This window comes from Alternaria hordeiaustralica, assembly GCF_023758085.1.
Source record: "Alternaria hordeiaustralica strain BMP 2776 chromosome Unknown scaffold_7, whole genome shotgun sequence".
NCBI classification, from domain to species: domain Eukaryota; kingdom Fungi; phylum Ascomycota; class Dothideomycetes; order Pleosporales; family Pleosporaceae; genus Alternaria; species Alternaria hordeiaustralica.
In genome coordinates this window covers 1-22,387 of record NW_026056779.1, presented here as the reverse complement: position 1 = coordinate 22,387, position 22,387 = coordinate 1, and the positions used below count along the sequence as shown (strand labels likewise).

The following is a 22,387-nucleotide window of genomic DNA, read 5'->3' as shown; positions in this document are numbered from 1 at the left end:
CAAGGGGTATTCAGACCTGGTTCGAGGATTGAGTGGTAGAAAAATAGCCCAAAACCTGGTAAGATCTGTTGCGCGGCGAAAGACACCGATAGATTCCTTTTTTGGAATGCCTGCTCCCGCAGTCTTCATAAATCTCCGAACAGGAATATCCATCAACTCACAGGCTGCAATTTCCCTCAACCCAATGTTGTGGACTTGATCCCGGATCCAAGAATTTCCAAGCCTTTCGAACCGATCACCAAACTCTCACCACGGTCCATTCCGTCTGCTGCACGCTTGAAATGACGACCTGTCTTAGAACTTGAAGCCTGCCGAGGCAAGTTCCAGCTGTTTGCCAGAGTTGCCCCCACACTGGAGAGAACTTGACGAAGGGCGTATCAGGCCATGCTGAACAGTTGCGTAGGTCGACGCCGTCAAGAACCGGCTCGATGGAATGAACGAGTGCAGCATGGGCTACAAGACCGTGGTGTCGCACTACAACGCATGAACCTTGAGATCTCGATGGAGTTCTGCTTGATGGTGCATGCTACTTGCTCGGCGTGCAAGTCCGTCGTCATACTCAGTCCACTTTACGATTTGGAGTAGACTGAGCGATCCAGAGTATGATAATTCATGCACAGCCCTGTCATGGCCATGTAAAGAATACTACGGCTCCACCAGGGTAACCGTGAGGAGCCGCAGGCCACGACGGGAACGCGGAATTTCACCGTGCAGACTGCCAGAATTCTTCTCTTCCCAGTAAAGCATAATATGACTCGCGTCCAGCCTGACGCTACGTAAAACGGGAAACCTGGGGCTGACAGCACGTGGGCGAAGATCCTTGAACGAGACATCACCCTAGAGATCCAGACGAGATTGAGTCAGGCAAAAGGCATACACACATTTTGACTTGTGCCTGATGCCTGTTCCGCATACCTGTGATACCATGCACGAAGTAGGTTCCAAGTTCTTCACCAGATCATGTCGAGGCGTCAGGTATGACCCCTGGTCTTCGATGTAGCTGACATGCTATTAGTCCAGGTTGAGTATCGCTCGAGTAAGAATTGCACACTTACCTCTAGCCCCGTCAACAACAACTAAGAAAACATTTGCACCTTCCAGACTTGGAATGGAGAGCCTAGGATAGCTGGGTAATGAGCAACAGTAGGTTGGAAGAAGCGCATCGGGCTTCACTGATCAGTCATCTCGATGGTCAGTCCCAACCAAGAACAAGCCCCAGTCCGAGTCAAAGGCGTACTCTGTTCTTTGCATCAGACTTCACTAACCTGCTAGGCGGCCTTCTCAGCAGGCAACTTACTCTTCCACTAACAGTTCTGAAAAATCAAGAAAGAACAAGGGGCTTCCAGACCGTAAATCGCGCGCTTGGCCTGACCAAAATGGGTTGGCAATAGCAGACAAAAAAGACTCAACGCCCTACATTACACCATCATCACCACAACTGGCCAAAAGAAGGCCAAAAAAAAACGAGCGACAGTACTCTCCAGCGGGGAATTGAACCCCGGTCTCCCGCGAGTTGCCAATGCTGGTGACAAGCGGAAATACTGACCACTATACTACTGAAGAAGAGTTGGTATCGCTGATACCAGTGTTGGCAAACCTCAAAATTGAACCAAATACAACCACAGACAATCAAGGCCACTCGAGATCATTTGGAAAGATAATCGACCATGCTCTTGGAAGATATTGTAGTAGAGCAGCGGAATGTGGGTATCAGTGGAGACAGAAGAAACTAGCGAGCGGTGAGAGCAGCAAGCCTCGGCAAAAAGATAGATAGCGACGACAGAACGACGACAGAACTGTAGCATATCGAGAGCGCAACAAAGTCAACTCAATTCTTTCAGGTAACGCTAAGAGTAGACGATTATATACATATCGCGATATGGAGACAAGGACGCCAGTCATGCGGATGGTATCGAGCGCCAACAATATGATGCAAGTCGACTCGAATACGCCTCCGCGCCGAGTAGGATGGTACAGTATGCGAGTGATGTGTATGGGGGAAGAGGATGTGACAGGTCCTCCGCCCAATGTCAGATTTGTGAGTGCGTAGCTGTACGCTTATTTGTTGACCTTGGACTCGCGGCCGATGACGGGGTTCTGACCGCTTGCGAACTTGCTGTCGGACTGAAGCAGCTCGTCGGGTTTATCTGCAAATACTTCATTTAGCCGAATTCCAAATGCAAAGAGGTTTGCACAAGCTTCCTCGTCGGAGTTTGACGTACCGTGACGAGCGTAGAGGTGGTAGTCCTCATCTGTGTACTTGCCGACGTGGCCACTCTCGACATCCTTTCGGGTGAGCGAGAGCTTGTTCTTGGGCAGGCCCATGGAGCCGAGGTAAGTGACAGAGTTCTTCCACTCAACGTCCTTACGCTTGTTGTCCCATTTTAGCTCCTCGGCCATGATGTCAATAACCTTGGGGAGGGCTTCCAGAGCAGCCTGGGCGTTCAGGAAAGCCAGGCGCATGCGGCGCGCGATTACGTCGGTGGCCGTCTGAGCGTACTCGTGACGGACGCAGTAGCGGACCTCACCATCGATGTATGGGTAGAGCTCAGCCATCTTGACGCCGCGGACAGGGAATCGCTGCTCAGTGGGCGATGCAAGAGCTGCAACGGTCCATGCACGGTCACCGTAAGCCTGGCAAAGGTATTTGGCTACGTCAGTCTCAATGCCGTAGTGCTGAATGAGGTTGATGAACAGGGTCTTGGAGAAGCCGTGAGCACCAACAAGTCGGACGCGGTGGGTCTGGCAGGTGCCGTCGAGAGGAGCCTCGTCCTTGACCTCAGTTCCGCTAACGAGAGTGGGGTTCACAAGCGGCTGAGTCTTCAGACCGTACTCCTTGATCGCCTCGTCGACAGTCTCTTCGGCCATTTGGCGGTAGGTAGTCCACTTGCCACCGGAGCAAGTCATCAGACCGGAAGGAGAGGTGGTCACCAAGTGGTTGCGGACAAGACCCTCAGTCGCGCTCGCGTTGGGGTCACGGACGAGAGGGCGGATACCGGACCAGGCAGCGAGGACGTCGCCGCGGCGAACGTTGATCTCAGGCTGCAGATAGCGCTTAACCTCCTTGAGAATCCAGTCAATCTCTTCCTCGCCAGCAACAGGATCTTGCTTGATATCACAAGCAGTGTCTGTTGTACCGGCGATGGTGTTGCCCTGCCATGGCAAGAAGAAAATGACACGGCCGTCGGAAGTGTTGGGGTCAATAAGTCCCATGTTTGAAGGGCTGTAGTAACCAGGGAGAATGACGTGAACACCGGAACTAGGGGCGACGATTTCCTGAACCTCTTGGTCGTCCATCTTACGGATGGAGTCGGTGAAGGGACCGGTAGCGTTGATGATACCCTTGGCCTTAATGGAGAACTGTTCAGACTTCTTGCCATCGCGCTCAGCAATACAGTCCTTGGCCTTTGCTCCGCACAGACGACCATTGGCATCCTTCTCAAGCTCAGTGACTTCGAGATGGTTGACAACAGTTGCGCCGTACAGCGCAGCGGTCATGGCGATCGAAACGTTCATGCGGGAGTCGTTGTGTGCACCATCTGGTGACGTCAGTTTTTGCTGCAAAATGAGTGACCGTTGAACGTACCGTAGTAAACAAGGGCTCCGACAAGGCCTTCCTTCTTCAACATGGGGAACGCATCCAGAGCCTTGCTCTTTGTCATGTAGTACGAGCTCTCAATGTTCTCTGAACCAGCGAGGAAATCGTAGAACTTGGTACCAGCCCAGAAGTAGGGAGCTTGCCACCACTTCTGGATCGGAATCATGATCGGGAGCCATTGTGAAAGATGAGGCGCGGTGTCCAAGAAGTAACGACGCTCACGAAGAGCTTCAACGACGAGAGCATATCTAAACGAAGTCAGAAATCGCATGGAGAACATTCTGAGGCAACTTACTGGTTGTAGTCGAGGTTCCAGACAGCCTTCTCTAGGTATCGTACACCGCCGTGTACCAGCTTTGTACTCTTACTGCTAGTACCACTGCTGAAGTCGTCGCGCTCGACGAGCGCAACCTTCAGACCTCTTGTAACAGCGTCAAGCGCAATACCGGCTCCAGTTGCGCCACCACCAATGACCAACAGGTCATATGGCTCTTCTTCAGCCTTCTCAGCTGCTGCCGCTGTAGAGCCACTTCCACCGAGCCACTTCTTTGCCTTCTCGGCGACCTGCGAGACGACACCTGCGCTGCGCTTCAATTGCGCAATCTGCTCATCGCGGCTCTTGGCGGAGGGGAATGACGGTGGTCGGAAGACACCTCCCTCGCCGTATGTGGGTGGTGGGACTGCGGCGGCTTCTGAGCCGGGGATATCGCGAGGTCGTAGGGTAACGTAGAGGGCGGATGCACCGACTGCTCCAGCACCAGCTGTGTAAAGCAGCGGCTTGATGAAGCGGCTTCCTCGTCGGGCAGCCATGATGCTTTATGGGTGGGGTATAAGATCTGGAGATGCAGTCGCTCCAGGCGGTGTTGGTCTAATGTACAAATGCGTCGATGGAAAATGCTATAAAGATCTGCTGAGCCTGGGAGGCTTCATCGACTGTCAGCGCGCCCGCGCATCGGAGATAACGTTGGGTGTAGGCGCGGAATTCAACTCACCTCAAAAACGAGTTACAATGGCATGGCGACCATGGCGCTGTGTATAAATTATTCCGTAGGTTTAGGATGTAGGACAAATGGGCAATTGGGAGCTGCAAAATCTGATTATCATACGCTTCGGATGACGACAGGTGGAGTTCGCGGCGACTGCGGTCCACTTTCTCCTCCATAAACTCTGGCGGCTCATCTCCAGCCGATTTCCACGCGTCTGTGCATCATCACGCCGAGATAATGCGGCGGGGTCGTGCCTTGATGTCCTACCAAAGCAGCGCGTGGCATGGCAACTTTTCCTCGCGGCCGCGCATCTTCCAAACCTCAAGGCCGCTCATGTAGACAAGATAAATGCACAGAGTCGACATGCAGCTAGCTGCCACTAGGAAGAGGGCTTCCGCTCCCATCACAGATTCGGCGGGTGCGGCACACCCCCAACGCCCCAGCCCCCGGTTTGCCAAGAGCAGAGCCTCATGATGATCTCATGCCATGTGGGGACAAGCTTGACATGTGTCGGAAGCATTGACTTTTGTTGAGCATGTTGGCGACGATCCCGTCTTCTCTTGGACGCCTCACCCCTTTCACCGTACACTCAGGTATGGCTACACGAGGTATGACAGCCCTATAAACTTGTCGGTGTGTCCTGTGTTGCGGTGCTATCCGCTTCAGGTAGACTCGCGACGCACTCCCATCAAATAATGACGGTCGTTTGAAACGCAGCTCCAAGTCTTCTGACGCAACATTGGCATTAGAGAATTCCTCCTGAGTTCCGAAATCATCCATGAGCTTTTGTAAGGTACCAGATCGTTGACGTGAAGAGTACGCTTCTCGAAAGGTGACCGCCTGGTCGAGATCCATACCCAACGTCCGCATGATCCCTGGAGCGATCTGTGATACCCCGAAGGTCGCTCGACAATCATCAAGGAAGAGTCACCGAAGGAGAACCGGCTCATCAAGAGTATTCTATTTGGGCAGTATCGTCCCACCGCCATGGCGGATTCCGCTTGGAGAGGCCGTATGCATTGCTTCCGGCGGAATACGCAGGTTGGAATTCCGAATAATCCAACCAATGACCTGGCGCGGGCATGGGGGACTGATTGTGCGAGAGTCGGGCGTGTTGTGGGCCGTTGGAAACGGTAGACCATGTTGGGCATGCCGGGCGTTGTCGTCTAGAGGCCAGCTTATCGATTACTGGAGCTCGAGCCAAGATACCAGAACGAGAAACATCGCCATACTACAGCACAGCAACGCCAATGTGTAACAACAGGGTATATCTCGAACCTACGTACAACTGATTAAGCGCCAGCAGCTCCATCATCTACCCTTGAAAGCCCACAGCACCGCGGTAGACGGCGCCGCCCTATCTCAAACACCGAAACGCCTAGCTACCCAAACACAACACCACACATGCAAAGACCCCTCAAAACTATTACTCCACCCCGTCCCATCATATCCTCAACACCCACAACAACAACAAAACATCCAACGCCACAACCGCAGCAGCAATACTCAGCACAGCACCCTGATGCACCGCACCCAGACGCTCCTGCCTTGTCCGCATGCTGATAACCGCGACAACGCAAAGCACCAGTGTACTAATAGTGCCTAACAGGACAGCCGCATCAACAACACCCCTTTCCTTCTTCCGACTTGTCATCGTCATGAGACCCAAGATGAGGTCCATGACAACAGCTGCACCCAGCGCGGTAGAGTAGAAGCGCAGTTTAGTCATTTCGATCTTGTGTTGATGCGTTTCGACCTGGCCGAGCAGTGCGCGACGCTCATTGAAGAGGTCGGCGTCGTGGCGTGGGTCGCGGAGAGAGCGGAAGAGCGTGCTGAAGTAGCCATCGCGGTTTGATGATTGCCCGTGGGTGTCTGTTGTTCCGTAGTTTGCGGCGTGTAGTATGGGGGATGAGTCGATCGTGTCGTCATCTGAGTCTTCGGCAGCAGAGAGTGATGCCTCATCAGCTTTGTCGTTCCTGCCAAAGAGCTTCTTTGTCTTTCTTGCTAGTGCTTCGACGAAATCTTGGCCAGGGTATTTGATGGGCGCGTCAGGGTCGACGTAGATGTAGTAGCCAGTCTCCTCGTCTTCGGGGTGGTCGTACTCGTTCCAGTATCTTTGCTGCACTTCCGGCTCTGGCTCGGTCCGGCTCATTGGTGGAGGATAGTCAGAGTAGGGCTTCCGGCTCTTCTTCCGGAAAGCTTGTAGTGGTGGCGGATCGACAAACTCGTGTACTGAAGTCGCAGAGGACTCCTCATAACGAGAGGCCAGTGGGCTGGATTGCCCATCATATGAGGTATTGGATGTCGAAGTTGCTGGAGGCGATAGTCCAACTTGTGAGCCAGTTGCGCTCTCCCGGCTTCTACGACTCCGCTTCTTCACCGGCTCTGGTAGTTTCCGGATATCCTTTTCAAGAAGGGATATCCAGAAGGGGGCGGACATGGCGCTGGGTTTGCAGCAAGTCCAGACAGCATGTGCTTCTAACGAGAAACCTCGAACGCGTTCAACCTGCAATTGTTAGTATACTGATTGTGTATAACTTGGATATCGACGTACCAAATGACTGCGGTCAAGGGTCTGGATGAGCGCCATTGCTTGGTTGCCTTCACGCCGAATCTCTAGAACAGCATGAGGGAACTTCTTTGCTGATTCTGCTCGAGCAGCCGAAGTCCAGTCGTCGTCTGCTAAATCCTTGTACAATGAATCTTTCAGACAGATGTCTTTATCCAGTGTCGCCCATATGCCTCCTGTTGAGTTGTTGTGGAGTCCAGTGAATCGTGTGCGTTTGGAAACCGCACCAGCGATAGGCTTGGTAGATTGGTGCTCAGCAAGCCACTGTCGAACCGCCGGTGCATCGTCTTTAGCCGATCCGTTCTCAGAATGCTTCATGCTGTCCTCTCTTACGGACGTGTCGAGAAAGCTTTGCAGACGCTTGCGCTCCATCTTGGCTGTCTTGACGGCTACCGGTGACTGCCCCTGCGCATCCGCCTCTGTGCATACAACAACCGCTGCTTCGCCAGATGCGCAACACCGCACTTGAGCAGCCGCCTTTATGCCGATGCTTCCCTGTAGTTCTTCCGTCGCTCCAATCGTACTTGCGTTTTGCTTGAACGCGAAAGCTTCAGGGTGGTCCAAGACAACTACCCCAGTGGTGTCTTCGCTGCCAAGGTACGGGTCGAGGTTGGTTGTGGAGGAATGGCGGCGGAGAGGGGTTCCTTTGCCCGATGCGTGCCGTCTGGCCTTGCTGACGTACAGGCGCGTATGTTGGAGCAACAGGACCTGTGCCTCGACGATATGGTCTGGATGTATCCAATACGTTGCCTTGTTGCCCTTGGACCCCAGAGGCACCGTGTTCATCACCAAGTCAAAGTCGAGATCTCCGCCCTTCTCAATGCTTCTAGAAATGTGTGCCGCCGACGACTGGCCGTTGGTGTTCTCGGCATGCGACGGAGACGTGCCATCGGCATCAAAAGCGGAGCGGAGCGCGTCGAGCACATCGATGTATTGGTCCAGGAGATAGCCCAGATCCAGCTGGAACAGGCTATCCGGCCGGCTACTGATCTCCTGCTTAAAGACATGACTGAGTTCCCTGTCCTTTGTCCAGCGCTTGTACTTCTTGAGGATCTTGATGAAGCCCGTCCGTTGCGTGACTTGGAAGCGGGAAAGCGACCTGATCTCCTCTCCGGTCCTGCGGTTGTGTCAGCGGGCGTTCTCTCTACGCGTGTTCCGGCGCATTCCGCGTACCTTGCGACGTCTGCGTCTATCTTCGCATATCTCTCCACGATCCGCGCGGGGAGACGCCCGCTCGCCGGATTGCGTCGCGCGCGCAGCTGGTCTAGCGTCTTGCTGATATGCTCCAGCCTGCGCTCGATCTCGCCGCTCTTGCTGCGCACGAAGAGGTTGATGCGGTCATGTTGTTGTGCCAAAACATTGAAGAAGGTGTCGCCGAATGCGCGCTCGGTGCTCTCGCCCTGGCCTGGGATGGATACGGCCTTGTTCGTGCCGGGCGTCGTCTGGTGCTTGATAAGGTCTTTGAGATAGTCGTAGTCGATGTTATCTGTAGGCGCGTCTGTCAGCGGAAAGCTCTCCGTGTCGCGCCGTAGCGTGCGGGCGTGGGACTCACAATGGCCCCATTCTGGTATGGACCTCTGTCTTAGAGTGTCGCCGTACTTCATTCCAACAAATTGATAAGTGGGGTGGTGGAAATGGGCCCAATTGGTTGCGTCGTACGGGTTTGTTATGAATTATGAAAGCGATAAACTGGCACGGTCAGATAAGCCCTCGAGGGTTCATGATTGCACGGTCGTGCAATATACGTGCGAGCGTTGCACGTTCACACAGTCAGAGCAGCAATTGAGCCGTTGGACCGTTGAACCGCCGAGACAGGGCGCCAGCCGGACTACGTACCGTTGGTTTCAACTGGGTGAATCAAGATAACACCTCCGCCGTCGTCATGCCAAGATATCCGGCTTATGACGCGCTGCTAGCCGAGTATGTGAAATTTAAATGTGAGACGAGTGCGGAAACCCAGAGAGAAATTGCCAGAACGACATGGCGCTGTGAAGGGTGTATGTACTTATCGATCGAGCGCAGGTGTTCCTCGATAGCTTCGATCCACGCTATGATGGAACCTTGGAACCCTTCTCCGGTGCTACGCAGACATCCTTGTACGTGCGCAAGGGCCCACATCCCATGCAGCCGGGATATCATCTCCACTCAACACCCAATGTTATCGTATGACGGGGAGGGAACTGCTGAACGTGTTCCCTGGTGTTGAACCTCGGTTGGTGAGGTAAGCTTATCATTCTTCAAGGGTCAGCCCAGAGTGTCTACAGTACCTAGGTACAGCCTCAACGTGTGACCAACCACTACTGATAACCTAGCATCTTCAAGCTCGATGTCTCCGTTAGAGAGCTTGTTGCTTCCCGCACGCCATAATCGATTCGAATTGAGCAAACGACATTAGCCGTCTGCCGTGTTGCAGAGAAGCATCACGATCCACAGTTCAAGGCGGCAATCGGCATGTACCGCGCAATGCCGGCACGTTGAACATCGAGACGAAGCCTCAGCTGTGGCTGCCATCACAGTCAATCTAGATCGTCAAGCAGCAGGAGGTATTGCCAGGAAAGACGACAGAATGTCACTACACCAATGCGATTGGCCAATGCAAGTATCTGGAGAAAATTGGAGAAGAAAAGCTTGCATCTAGACAAGGATAGACGTGCAGCTTAACGAACCTCCACTTGCCTGTTGCGAGACGAACCAGGGATCTTCTCTACACCACACAAGACATCTCTACATAATTGGAGCCGCGAAAGAAATTTGTCGCATGATTATTCCTTGCACACAACCTTCTCTTCAGTACGATAACAACATGTCCCCGCATCTATCTGGTCAATGAGAGACAACAGCGATGAATACTCATCAACCGTCCCCACACGATAGCTCTTGCGGCCGCCGGCCACCCGTCGCAGGGACCTGGACCCATTGCCGAAGTGGAGCTTCATCATGCCCATCCCGTGGAGCCGCGGTAGTGCTGGCTCAATTGAGCGCCTCCGAGGAGCTACACGACTCTCGTCGTGCTAGACGATGGAGACAAAGTGAGTCAGACCAAACATGATGAACTTGATATACGAGAACGAAGGATGAAGGCAGCCGTTAGTCTCGTCACTAAGTCTCTCTTTTTTTCAAATCACAAGTCCTGAAGGAAATGAGTGGCAATCCCACATATCCAAGTACACGAATTTGACCATCGAGATGAGGTTTCTGCAAATAAATCCGCCAAACCAATCCATATCCTCTCAAAGGATCGATATGCATACCCGAGTTCCACGGAGCTACGGCACTTGTCCGCCACATTGGCGATGCTTGTATCAACATCTGCATGCACGTCTGCGCGTCTCCATTCCATGCTGTTAGTACTGCGTCTTGAAAGGTCGCGTGCTCACCTGCCTATACCGGCTCCGCTATGACGAGCAGGGGTGCTGCATATGTAGGATCGCTAGAACGCCGTATATGACATCGCGCTTGCATGATCCAGACCCAGACGTTTGGAACGTTTCTGCCACTTGCGATGCGTGTGTTGCCCACGTGGGTGATCGGTGTGGTTTTCAGGGCTTGAGTGTGGCATGTCGGTTCGAGTAATTGTGAGGATTCGAGGTGTAATACTGCCGGTGGTAGGGGTTGAAATCGACTCAGAATTGAGGTTTGTGGGGCGCTTCGCTTGCTTGCTTGCTTCTTGCTGCTTCATGTGAAGGACGAGTTGCTTAGATATCGGTTACAAGTACGATTGGCCTTGATAGTGGATCACAGGTAGATAAATTGGCGATCGCTGATACTGCCAATGATGATATAATAGTCTATGCGTCAACAGATGTGATCCCGATGGCTCATTGCGTTGGGGAAAATCCGTGGTGCAACAGTCCCTACGTGCTTGTCAGAAAACGTGAGCAGTCTTCAAAAAGTACGCAATATACGCACGATATCATTCCAGCGCACTTCGTGGAACGACATGCACACTGAAGAATCTCAGCACTTCATCATCGCCCAAAGCTTTACACCTTCACCCCCTTCTTGGCCCCTCCCTTCACCATCAACCTTCCCCTTTCCCACAACAATCTCCTCCAGCAACTGGAACCCCAGATGTGTATACACATCCCTACTCCTCGGTGACGTAGATTCCAAAACCACAGGCCACCCCTTCTCCCTCGCCATATCAAGGACGGGGCGAATGAGGTCACTGACTTTAGCTGGGTTTGAAGTAGAGGGGTGAGTGCGGTCGTTTGCTAAAAGGACTAGATGTAGCATGTGAGTTGTCTGGGGAGGGATGAAGCGTTTCCGGACGTGATGAGCGAGGGAGTTTAGTTCTGTTACGGCGGGTGGGTTGTGTGGTTCTTCGGTGTAGTTTTCTGTTACTTCTTCTAGTGTCCTGCATAACACATCGTTAGTATGTTCCAACCTCAAAAACCTGCCAATATCCTTCTTCTCAAATGCTACCTTTCTCGAAAGAGAAATATCTCATGATGATATATCTTGTACTTACCAAACACTAGCCACCCCACTCCCAGGAACCGTCATACACCTCGCTCCCGCCTTGATGAAATCCGGCACGATAAACGCAAAAACCTCCTTGTTCATCTCTTCTCCAATGTCTGTTTTGCCAGAACCCTGCATTTCATCCAGGAGGATATAGCGTTGAAAAGCGTCGGGTTCGAATTGCTTGGCGAGAATTTCGATCGTGTGGTCTAGCGTGTCTTCTGTGAGACCAGCGGGAACGGGGATTTGCGACATTGTGCTGCTAATAAGAGGTTCTTACGAGTTGAATGTAGGCTTCGGGAAAAGATTGTGGGTGTTGTTGCAGATGGAGGTACATGGACTTTTGGCAGTATACTAGTAGTTGATGGGGTCGGTCCGAATTTTCAACGCTCCGGTCCGAAGTTCACTACATTATGAGCCGGCTGGGCAACGTGTATTGCGGTAAGTATTAGACGTCGCTAGCTTCATCCGACAGGTTGCTCGCTCGTACGAGGCTTCCGCGGGCCCCGCAGCGGTACCTGTTCACTTGTCATACGCTGTAACATACTCGAACGACTGGATTTTGTTGTGGGGCAGGACCTGGGGTAGGCCGTGCATGACATGTATACATCACGCGTAGTACGTCTCACGTTGTGTCGAAGAAGAGGGTGTTTGGTCTCAAATGAATGAAGCGCTCCGATTTGGAATGCCGTCTTCTGCCTTGATTGAACGCCATACTATACACGTAGATTAAACGCCCGCATATGTTGACACTGAACAAACTTGGTACCGCCCGCATTTCAAGACGTTTAACCTGGAGGGAGCAGACTGTTGTCGACAACATCCTGCGCCTCCATTTCCTCCACGTCGGCACTGTTATGTAGCGGGGAGCGCGGTAGAGCCATGAGGCCTGTGTGTGGTTAGCAAATCGGCCATGCCTGAACAACCCACGGTGCTTACCAGTTCTTGCGGACTCCAGGATACCGAATGGAGCAATCAGCTTCATGAATGAGTCAATCCTGGTAGGCTTCGCGGAAACCTCTACTATGCAGTTGTTTGTGCTAATGTCGAGCACCTTTCCACCGAATTGATGAGTCATGAAGGTAATCGCGCGAAGATGTTCGTGCTTGTGTCGGAGCGCCTGGCTGACGGGCAGATTGGTCGGGTGGTAGTCTTTCCGCAACGACTCGCGAGCAGCCTCCTGTGCCATTGCGTTGCGCTCCTCATCCGTCATGTCTGGTTCGTATTGCTCCTCCATCTCCGGGGTCTGAGCCATTTCCCGGTGGTGCGCAAGCAGCTCCTCAAAGTACTCCGGGCCGAGGATCGAGACCTTGGCGAGGAGCAGTTCGCGCTGGACGAGGGGCGACTGGGTGTAGTCAAGCACAGCCCATACTGGGACCAGGTCCTCGAGCTGGCGGCGGGCTTGTTCTATGACACCATCCTGCCCCTGCAACACAATTGTCATGCGGGAGAGATCGTCCACCTCGGTGTTGCAGACGACCAAACTGTCGATGTTGAAGCCGCGCGCAGCCAGGATACCGGACACGCGGGACAGCACACCGGGCTCGTTCTGCACCAAACAGTTGAGGATGTGGCTCTTGGGCGGAGCTTGGGATGGAAGCGGCGTTTCGTAGAGGATGTTGCTGACGGCAGCGGGCGCCGACCACGCCGGGGGACGGTCTTCGGTGGGGAGGGGCGCGATGCGACGGTGAAGGGCCTTGTAAGCCAGCGCCTGGGTCGACGAGGAGCTGGATGCCCGTTGTTGCTGGCGGAGGGAGGCGGCGCATTGTCTGTTGAGCAGACTGCGCAGCGGCAGCATTGCTCTCCGGGAAGCCATGGCGGGCAGTGGTCGCGGTGAAGGCGAGTAGGCGGGGAGTGACTGCGGATGTGGATGGGCTTCACGTCAAACTGCCCCAGAAAGTGAAATAGAATCCCCGGCCGATTGTCGGAGGAGCCACCAGGCCACGAACAGGCAGGTTCAGCCGCGGCACGTCAATAAGCGAGTCGCTCCTGCCAGAGGCTAAGATTCATCGACAAACACCAACCAACCCGAGCCTCACCCGCAACACGACAACTATCGCTACAGCCACACGCATCATGTCTGAGGAACGCCGCCCCCGATCGCGCTTTGACAGCGACGATGCCGAGCGCCCTGTCCGCTCGCGCTTCGACTCAGATCGTCGCTCCAGGTCGCCGTCGCGGAGGGAATCCGAGTCGCATCGCGCCCGTAGCCCTATCGCCCGTGAAGGCACAGACAGCCCTGCATCGTCCAACTTCAAGAACGAGGCGGCAGCAAAGGCGGCGGCGGCGGCTGCGAGGATCAACGCGCAGATTCAGGCGAAGAAGGGCATCCAGCATGTCGACGTGCCTCCGATTCGCTCTGTCAGTTCATCCATATCTTTCCAAGCATGACAAAACTAACAGCCCAGGCCGCTACTCCTCCAGTCGCCAAGTCGCCCGCCTCAAACTCCGCCGCGGCCATAAACAACGAGACGTACCAGCAGGATGGTGACTACATCAAAGACATTGAGATCAATGATCTCCGTAATCGCTATACACTGACCAAAGGAGCTACACAAAAGAGGGTAAATAACTGTTTTTGCTGTCCACTGATCATGTAGGATCATGCCTTCTCCATGCTCTGCTGCGCTGCACCTGGTGCGTGTGCTGCGGGGCTGGAGTTGGTCTCTGTTTGCGCATCTCTCTATGAGAGTCAGAGCTTACTTGATCTAGCACCCCACCCCATTTATCAAATGCTAACCTCCATGTGCCATCTAGATCAAAGACGAGACTGGCGCCGGTACGCATCCCCGATTACAACCATTAACCTTTAGAATACCTGCTTATACATGCAAGATGTCACTACTCGCGGAGAATACTACCCTGACAAGAACATGGCCACTGCTACTGTAGGTGGACACACAGAGTCTCGTCGACAAAGCTAATGGGAACAGAACCCGCCGCTGTACCTCCGCATCACTAGCACCTCCAAAGAAGGCCTGGACAAGGCTGTCGAGATGATCGAAGAGATGATGAAAGAGGACCTTCCTAACCTTGTAGACGAACGTCGTTTCCGCCGTAGAGAGCCGGAGAACTTCGAGCGCGACGAGTTTGGCAGAGTATGTCGCCCTGTCTGTTATCCAACATGTTGCTAATTCTTCCCAGCGCAAGTGGCCCGAAGAGAAGATTTCCGTAGGTCTCGAGCCTATCAGCGGCTTTAACTTGCGCGCACAGGTTGTCGGTCGCGGTGGCGACAACGTCAAGTTCATTCAACAGGAGACAGGCTGCAAAGTCCAGATCAAAGGTCGCGGTTCCGGCTTCATGGAGCCGAACAGCGGACAAGAGAGCGACGAGCCCATGTACCTCCACATCGCGTTCGTATACCCCGCCATTCTTACCCTCCAATTACTGACAGATCGTAGTGGACCCCGTCCCGAAGGCGTAGCCCAAGCCAAGCAACTCTGCGACGAGCTCCTCGACAAGGTAAAGTCGGATTACCACGCTTACAAGGAACGCCCTCCACCGAACCGTTACGGCGACCGAGATGGCTATGGCGGTGGACGACCGGGATACGGCGATCGTGGCGACCGTGGAGATCGCGGTGACCGTGATGGTCGCAGCCAGAGCTACGGATACGGTGGAGGAAACGGAGGAGGCGGCGGCTACGGTGGCTACGGCGCTCAGGGTCAGAACGGTTACGGCGGCCAGGACACAATCATGTCTCCTGCTGCTGCAACGCCGACTGCTGATGCTAACAACCAAGCCTACGACGCCAATGCGGCACAAGCATGGATTGCCTACTACCAGCAGAACCCAGAAGCTGATCCTTATGCCGCCTACGGTGGGTATGCAGCGTACCTCGCACTTCAGCAACAGCAGTATGCCGCGTACTATGCTCAGAACGGTTATGGCCAGACGCAGTCGCCTGCTCCCGGCGCTGGCGCGGCTGCACCACCACCGCCGCCGCCTTCAGAGCCATCCGGCTACGCTGCTCCTCCGCCGCCTCCACCAGCGGCATCGCCTTCCAACTATGGCGCCGTTCCTCCACCTCCCGGTTTGTAAGTCCGAAGCAACGACTATGATTTCGCGCTTACGACAGCCATTCAAATTGACTTGATTGATCGAAACTAGTCCGATTTGCCTTTGCATATTGACTGACGGCGGGTGTGGTGGATTGGTTTGAGGGTTTCTACGCTTCGGCACGTTTAGTTACAGGTACGGAGCATCGTCTCGGGCACGGTAATAGTCTGTCAATCTGGAGTTGTCACTTTAGTTAGGATACCAGTGCCATTGCTATAGTATAAATTTCAAAATGGCACATCGCCCATCGCGTCATCTCTCAGATTACTTTGACACGTGCTGTGATTGGGTCAGAGGGTTTCCTTCTCCGCGGTACCAATGACTCGCGTGCCTCTCCGCAGTCGGCTCGGTATATTCTGAAGGCACCATTTTTGACCTGCTCGCACCGCGTCGCCGCCACGGACAACCTACGAAAAGATGCGGTCGCAAATCCTTCGTGCTGGTCAAGCAGCCAACTGCAGGGTGAGTCTACACATGCCATTGGCCGCTCAACATCTCTCCAAACCTCATGCGACTTTCGCAGTAGTCATTGTCATCGCGCTTCTCTACTACACCTTCAAACAGCACAAAAACGCTGACATTACCTCTATAGCCCCATCTCTCCTCCCTCCGCCAACCGCTCAGATGCCTAGCCACATCGCACTCGCCGCCCTCCGCGCGCAATGTCGACCTCGGCTCGCGCACCCCACCGTACGCCAAACTGCTCTCGCGGCTCGAAGAGGTCCGGCGCGTACTCGGTTCCTCTCGCCAATTGACTTTGGCAGAGAAGATCCTATACTCTCATCTTGAGAGCCCCGAGGAGTCGCTGTTGAGCAATACCAATGGCGGGAGGGATATTCGGGGTCAGGCGAATCTCAAGTTGAAGCCGGATCGCGTGGCCATGCAGGATGCGAGTGCGCAGATGGCGCTGTTGCAGTTTATGAGTTGTGGGTTGCCGAGTACGGCTGTGCCTGCTAGTATACACTGCGATCATATGATCGTAGGAGAGAAAGGCGCCGATACCGACCTTCCACAATCGATAGCGGGTAACAAGGAGGTTTTCGATTTCCTCGAGTCGGCGGCGAAGAAGTACGGAATCGAGTTCTGGCCACCGGGCGCTGGCATCATCCATCAGTCTGTGCTGGAAAACTACAGTGCTCCTGGGCTCATGATCTTGGGCACGGACAGTCACTCACCGAATGCTGGAGGTCTGGGATCGATTACAATTGGTGTTGGTGGTGCCGATGCGGTCGACGCTCTTGTGGATGCGCCATGGGAGTTGAAGGCACCCAAGATCTTGGGTGTGAAGCTTACCGGAGAACTCAGCGGATGGGCATCGCCAAAGGATGTGATCCTGAAATTGGCTGGCGAGCTGACCGTCCGGGTATGTCATTGTGAACATGGCGAAGTACTCCTGGCTAACGCATGTGCAGGGTGGCACTGGCTTCATCATTGAGTACTTTGGCCCTGGTGTGCAATCTCTAAGCTGCACAGGCATGGCGACTATTTGGTGAGACCCTTACATAGTTCGACTCGTGGACAAGTACTAATACGATATAGCAACATGGGCGCTGAAGTCGGCGCAACTACCTCGCTCTTCCCCTTCTCTCCTGCGCATATCCCCTACCTCCAAGCCACACACCGCGGACCGATCGCTGAAGCCGCTGCCAAGATCGCCGGTTCACCAATGCAGCAGAACCTGCTACGACCTGACCCGGATGCCGCTTACGACAAAGTTATTGAGATCAATCTTTCGGAACTCGAGCCTCATATCAACGGACCATTCACCCCTGACCTATCAACACCTCTATCAAAGTTCAAGTCTGTAGTTGAAGAGAAGGGATGGCCACAAACATTCGGTGCGGGCCTGATTGGTAGCTGCACAAACAGCTCATACCAGGACATGACACGGTCAGAAGAGATTGTGAAGCAGGCACTGGCAGCGGGTTTGAAACCCAAGGCAGACTTCTTCATTACACCGGGCAGTGAACAGATCCGAGCAACGTTAGAACGGGATGAAACCCTTCAAACTTTTACTGCTGCCGGTGGTACTGTACTGGCAAACGCTTGCGGGTGAGTTCTTGTATGCCCTGAACCAAGATTAAGTACTGACAACCTCGACGTCCTTGCATTGGGCAATGGAAGCGTACAGACGATGTAAAGAAGGGCGAATCCAATGCTATCCTCACCTCCTACAACCGCAACTTCCCCGGCCGCAACGATGGCAACCGAGCTACCATGAACTTCCTCGCTTCTCCCGAACTCATCACCGCCATGTCATACTCTGGCTCTACCACCTTCAACCCAATGACCGACAGCATCCCTACACCCGACGGCAAGCCTTTCAAGTTTGCGCCGCCAAAGGGCTCTGATCTTCCCACCGCTGGTTTTGCAGACGGTAACCCAGACTTCATGCCTACGCCAGGTGTCCCCGACGCCAGCGTGGATGTCATTGTCTCGCCTACATCCACCCGTCTGGCACTCCTTGATCCTTTCCCAGCATTCCCTGGCTCGGAATTTACAGGCCTGCGAGTTCTCTACAAGGTCAAGGGACAATGCACAACAGACACCATCTCGGCTGCCGGTCCATGGCTCAAGTACAAGGGCCATCTCCCCAACATCTCCGAGAACACACTCATCGGTGCAGTCAACGCACAGACCGATGAAGTCAACGTTGCGTACGACTTCGACGGTAAGACGTCGGGTATCCCAGAACTAGCAAAGAGGTGGCGCGACCAGGGCATCGAGTGGCTAGTCGTAGCAGAGCACAACTACGGCGAGGGCTCTGCCCGTGAACACGCCGCCCTACAACCGCGATACCTCGGTGGCCGCATTATCCTCGCCAAGTCATTCGCCCGTATCCACGAGACCAACCTGAAGAAGCAAGGTATCGTCCCACTCACCTTCGCCAACGAAACCGACTACGACGCCTTCGAAGCATGCGATCAGGTTGCTACAAGGGGACTGTTGGACGTGTTGAAGAGCGGCGGCAAGGGCGAAGTCGAGCTTATCCTGAAGAAGAAGGACGGCAGCGAGAAGGTCGTCAAAACCAAGCACACACTCTCACACGATCAATGTGGATTTGTGATGGCTGGCAGTGCGCTCAACCTTCTAGCTGCGAAAGGCAGGGAGATGAAGGAGGAGGTTACCCGGAGTGCGGAGCTGACTGATTGAGTCAATTTTGTATAAACAAGCAAAAGTGAGCATCTACGGCGCTATTGGTGTCACGGCGCATAAAGTATCCTAGCAATAGACTATTCCCGGTCAAATGAATACGCAATGAATTACCTACAACCAAACCGAAGTAAAGAGTGGCAGCGTGGTTTTGATGTTCGGCCCTCCCCCACCAAAGCCCAAAAAAAATGACTGGCAAACCTCATCTGCCCACCTCCCCACAACATCATCTCAACATGCACAATGAAAACAGACAAGTGAGTGTATGGCAGCAAAAGGGAAGCAAAAAGCATCTCGGGCGGGGCTCGAACCCGCAGCCTTTGGATTAACCATGGATACAGTTAGTAGAAGTCCAACGCGCTACCATTGCGCCACCGAGACCGTCAAGCGGAAATAGAGACTTCTGGCATTTTCCCAAAGCCGTGCGTATATATAGCGGACATTTTGATTGACATGATGAAGACGGAGAATGTGTGCTGCATGAGGGAATGACCGATTGAAGTTTGCATGTGAAGTTTGGAGGGTGCCACGTCACGGGCGCGAAGTGGGGGTGTGCAGACATGGTTCGTTTCTTTGTTTGACACCGGGTGTGGTGGGCTGAGCAACACCGGATTGGAGTGAATAAGGAAGACACTGATGTTATTGTTTGGATGAGTTATGTCGAGATTTTGTGCTTAAATCTCAAAGGGTACTGCTCTATGTGCGGTCGCACGAAGCTGTGCTACCTCAACGAGGCGTGCCCATGCTAACGACTCATCAGCAGCCAAGGTCGCGCGCGTGTTAGATATACTGTTGTATTCACCCCATTCATCATACGTCCACGGCTAGAGCTACGAGCGGGAAAGTCCACATCAAATCCCCTCGATCTTCTCAATCATCTCCAACATAACCTCATCCGTCAGTTCATCCACTTCTCCATCACCGCCCTTACTCCGCTCACACACTTGCCGCAGCTGCAGACGATTCGACTCCCAACTAACCCACGCAGCAGCCTGGAGGAAGCAATCTGTGACGTCGTCCAGCTTCTTGAGCGCGGTGCCCGCGACTGCTGCTGCAGGAAGCACATCGTCTGAATCATCCTTGGTCTTCTTACGTCGTTTGGATGTTGATAGCGACAGGAGCGCTTGACGGGTGCTTTCTGCATCTGGCGCGAAACTAAATGTGATACCCGGTACCGTGTCTTGTGTTACCGATGCCGTGGAAGCGGGGGTTGCGGTGAGCCAGGAGCGGAGGAGAGCGATTTTGACCTTCTTTTCTGCTTTGGATCGACTTAGCGTCTTTTTGGGAGTAGCCGCTTCATCTTCGTTGCTCCCGCTTGGTTTTACGGCTTCTTCGTCTCCTTCCGTAAGGCGTCCAGCAGCTCGGGTGAGCCAATACTGGCCCACGCGTTTGGGATCTGCACTGAAGACTTCGTAGAGCTTTGCTGTAGTCGATGCTGAAGCTCCCTTTTCTAGTCTTTGGGCGTATATGGTTTGAAGCACAGCCCATAGCATGCCTTCTAGAGTGTTGACCCGCAAAGTCCACTGTTGCACCGCGCTTCCACCGCCAGATCTCCACCTTTGCTTTTCGATCAAGATGATGTCTGGCGAGCCGGCTAGAATCTTGTTCTTGATCAAGCCATACGCTGTCTTGGACAAAGCATCCGCAGAATACATGTCCGATGCTTCGTCAGCACCCTCAGTACGTTGCTTTGTGGTCTTGCCCTTTCGTGGAGATTTCTTTTCGCTCTGTATCTCCTCCCCTGGGGCTTCAGTGAGGTTAATCTTCTCCCATCTCAAAACCTTCATGTCCGCATCCAGGCTATCCTTCGATGGGTAAGAAACCTCCGCCTCGCAGAACGCCAAGTTCTTGATTCCCATGTCGATGCTCATGATTCGGAGCTTCTTGTTTGCGGCTCCAGATTTCGGCCATGTCGGTTGACTCTTGGAAAGATGAGATATTCCGATATCACGTCGGAACCGTTCCTGTAGTACTGCTTTTGTTCCCGAGGATGGTGCGCCGATGTGTACAAGTAGAGTTTGCAGCGCCTTAGCTGTCACGGTACGAGGCTTGGGTGCCATTGAAGCTATCGGCTTTTTTTTTTCGGGTTTCCAGTAGTCTAGGATGCAGATTGATCGACGAAAAGGAGTGCTATTGACTTAGCACGAGCGAAGAGAAGCGCCGGAGGCATTGTGAATTGTGGCGCGTTGAAAGGACCATGCAAGATGAGCAGTGACAACTCAATGGATTGTAGTCATCTTATCAAACCTCAGCTTTGGTGTGCGAAGACGTGTTGGTGGATAAAGTTTTTTGGTTTGAGAGTTGACGAAAAGTCGAGGTGAACACGTCCCGGCTTAGCGTGGAGCACGCACGTGATGCAGTCATTGACATCACAACCCTCGAGTTCAAATAGACAGTTCATGTCAAAAGATGAAATATCAGACGTACTTAGCTAATGTATCGTTATCGTATTCTTTGCACGCATGCTATTAGCGCTGCGTTAAACTCCATCCCAAGGCCACTTCCCATCTCTTCACGCCCATAGTTCAAACCAAACCTGGAAGTTACCAAATACTTCTTTTCCTCGACTACCCCTCACAAATAAGATCGAAATCCGGAAAGTCGGGATCAGGACCAATGTTCGTACTCGCAACCGCACTGTTAAAGTCCTTGACCTGTGCGCTCTTCTGCGCATCGTTGCACTTGTCTATCAAGTTTGTTAGCGATCCGTCTCAATCTGTAGAAAACAAGGGAAGAAGGACGACTTACTCTTCTGCTCATCACAGTCATTAACGCTCAACCCCCCATCCTGCCTCTTCTTCCCCTTCTTCCCCCTACCTCCACCCCCTCCATTACTATTCGCAGTGTTACTGCACCCCTGAAACTGATTATCGCAACTTCTCTGCGCCGCAGAATCGAAACTGGTGAATGTGTCCCCATCGACCTGGAACGGTCGTTCTTTGTCGCCTGAATTTGTGATGGGTGATGCACGCGTTCCGCCGAGGTTGCCGTCAAAGGTCTGCAGATCGGAGACTTGTCGTAGGAATAGGGTGTGGCGAGGAACTAGTGACATCTCCCAATCCGAGGAGACTAGGGCGGGTTGTGGAGAGGCATGTGATAGGGCGGGGAGGGCGAGATGGATTAGAGCTAGGAGGGCTGTGGGAAGGAACATGGCTGTTTAGGGACGACTTGTCGACAGAGACGTTTGTCGGTGTTGGAAAGTGCCGGGCGTGAATGATGCCGGGCGTAATTCTTATTGGTATCAAAGTTGCCGGCGCTGAATGATGCCGGGTGTGAATCGATGCCGGTATGGAATGATTTTGCCGGGCGTGGAAGGTGTCGGTATGGAAAGATGTGTCGTGCGTGAATGATACCGCGCGTGGAAAGTGCCGGTATACAAAGATTTGTCGTGCGTGAAAGCTCCTGCCGTGCGTGAAAGCTCCTGCCGTGCGTGAAAGCTCCTGCCGTGCGTGAAAGCTCCTGCCGTGCGTGAAAGCTCTTGCCGTGCGTGAAAGCTCTTGCCGTGCGTGAAAGCTCTTGCCGTGCGTGAAAGTTTGCCGGGCGTGAAAGCTCTTGCCG

General features: G+C 53.5%; 7 protein-coding genes and 2 non-coding genes across 9 annotated transcripts; 2 read left to right on the top strand and 7 right to left on the bottom strand.

Annotated features, from left to right (window-relative positions):
• Positions 1-1,476: 1,476 nt before the first annotated feature.
• On the bottom strand, positions 1,477-1,563 carry J4E84_004436. Its single transcript has one exon. It is a non-coding gene; the product is annotated as a tRNA-Asp (tRNA).
• Positions 1,564-2,058: 495 nt separating this feature from the next.
• Positions 2,059-4,408, bottom strand: J4E84_004435 (uncharacterized protein; the record flags this gene model as incomplete). The annotated part of the gene is made up of 3 exons (XM_049387039.1): positions 2,059-3,539; positions 3,587-3,846; positions 3,894-4,408. The coding sequence occupies 3 exons, from the start codon at positions 4,406-4,408 to the stop codon at positions 2,059-2,061; spliced, it is 2,256 nt and encodes a 751-aa protein (XP_049244812.1).
• Positions 4,409-6,028: 1,620 nt separating this feature from the next.
• On the bottom strand, positions 6,029-8,757 carry J4E84_004434 (uncharacterized protein; the record flags this gene model as incomplete). The annotated part of the gene is made up of 4 exons (XM_049387038.1): positions 6,029-7,090; positions 7,139-8,270; positions 8,327-8,639; positions 8,706-8,757. 4 exons carry the CDS (start codon positions 8,755-8,757, stop codon positions 6,029-6,031), a joined length of 2,559 nt encoding a protein of 852 aa, XP_049244811.1.
• A 2,353-nt stretch (positions 8,758-11,110) lies between these two features.
• J4E84_004433 (uncharacterized protein) lies at positions 11,111-11,872 on the bottom strand (the record flags this gene model as incomplete). Its single annotated transcript, XM_049387037.1, has 2 exons — positions 11,111-11,510; positions 11,625-11,872. The coding sequence occupies 2 exons, from the start codon at positions 11,870-11,872 to the stop codon at positions 11,111-11,113; spliced, it is 648 nt and encodes a 215-aa protein (XP_049244810.1).
• A 533-nt stretch (positions 11,873-12,405) lies between these two features.
• Positions 12,406-13,433, bottom strand: ILV6 (acetolactate synthase, regulatory subunit; the record flags this gene model as incomplete). Its single annotated transcript, XM_049387036.1, has 2 exons — positions 12,406-12,506; positions 12,557-13,433. The coding sequence occupies 2 exons, from the start codon at positions 13,431-13,433 to the stop codon at positions 12,406-12,408; spliced, it is 978 nt and encodes a 325-aa protein (XP_049244809.1).
• Positions 13,434-13,693: 260 nt separating this feature from the next.
• On the top strand, positions 13,694-15,658 carry J4E84_004431 (uncharacterized protein; the record flags this gene model as incomplete). Its single annotated transcript, XM_049387035.1, has 6 exons — positions 13,694-13,978; positions 14,026-14,181; positions 14,375-14,396; positions 14,453-14,505; positions 14,551-14,715; positions 14,762-15,658. 6 exons carry the CDS (start codon positions 13,694-13,696, stop codon positions 15,656-15,658), a joined length of 1,578 nt encoding a protein of 525 aa, XP_049244808.1.
• A 435-nt stretch (positions 15,659-16,093) lies between these two features.
• J4E84_004430 (uncharacterized protein) lies at positions 16,094-18,829 on the top strand (the record flags this gene model as incomplete). The annotated part of the gene is made up of 5 exons (XM_049387034.1): positions 16,094-16,138; positions 16,269-17,039; positions 17,089-17,165; positions 17,216-17,703; positions 17,808-18,829. The coding sequence occupies 5 exons, from the start codon at positions 16,094-16,096 to the stop codon at positions 18,827-18,829; spliced, it is 2,403 nt and encodes an 800-aa protein (XP_049244807.1).
• Positions 18,830-19,119: 290 nt separating this feature from the next.
• On the bottom strand, positions 19,120-19,210 carry J4E84_004429. Its single transcript has one exon. It is a non-coding gene; the product is annotated as a tRNA-Arg (tRNA).
• A 470-nt stretch (positions 19,211-19,680) lies between these two features.
• J4E84_004428 (uncharacterized protein) lies at positions 19,681-20,889 on the bottom strand (the record flags this gene model as incomplete). Its single annotated transcript, XM_049387033.1, has 1 exon — positions 19,681-20,889. One exon carries the CDS (start codon positions 20,887-20,889, stop codon positions 19,681-19,683), a length of 1,209 nt encoding a protein of 402 aa, XP_049244806.1.
• Between the last annotated feature and the right edge of the window lie 1,498 nt (positions 20,890-22,387).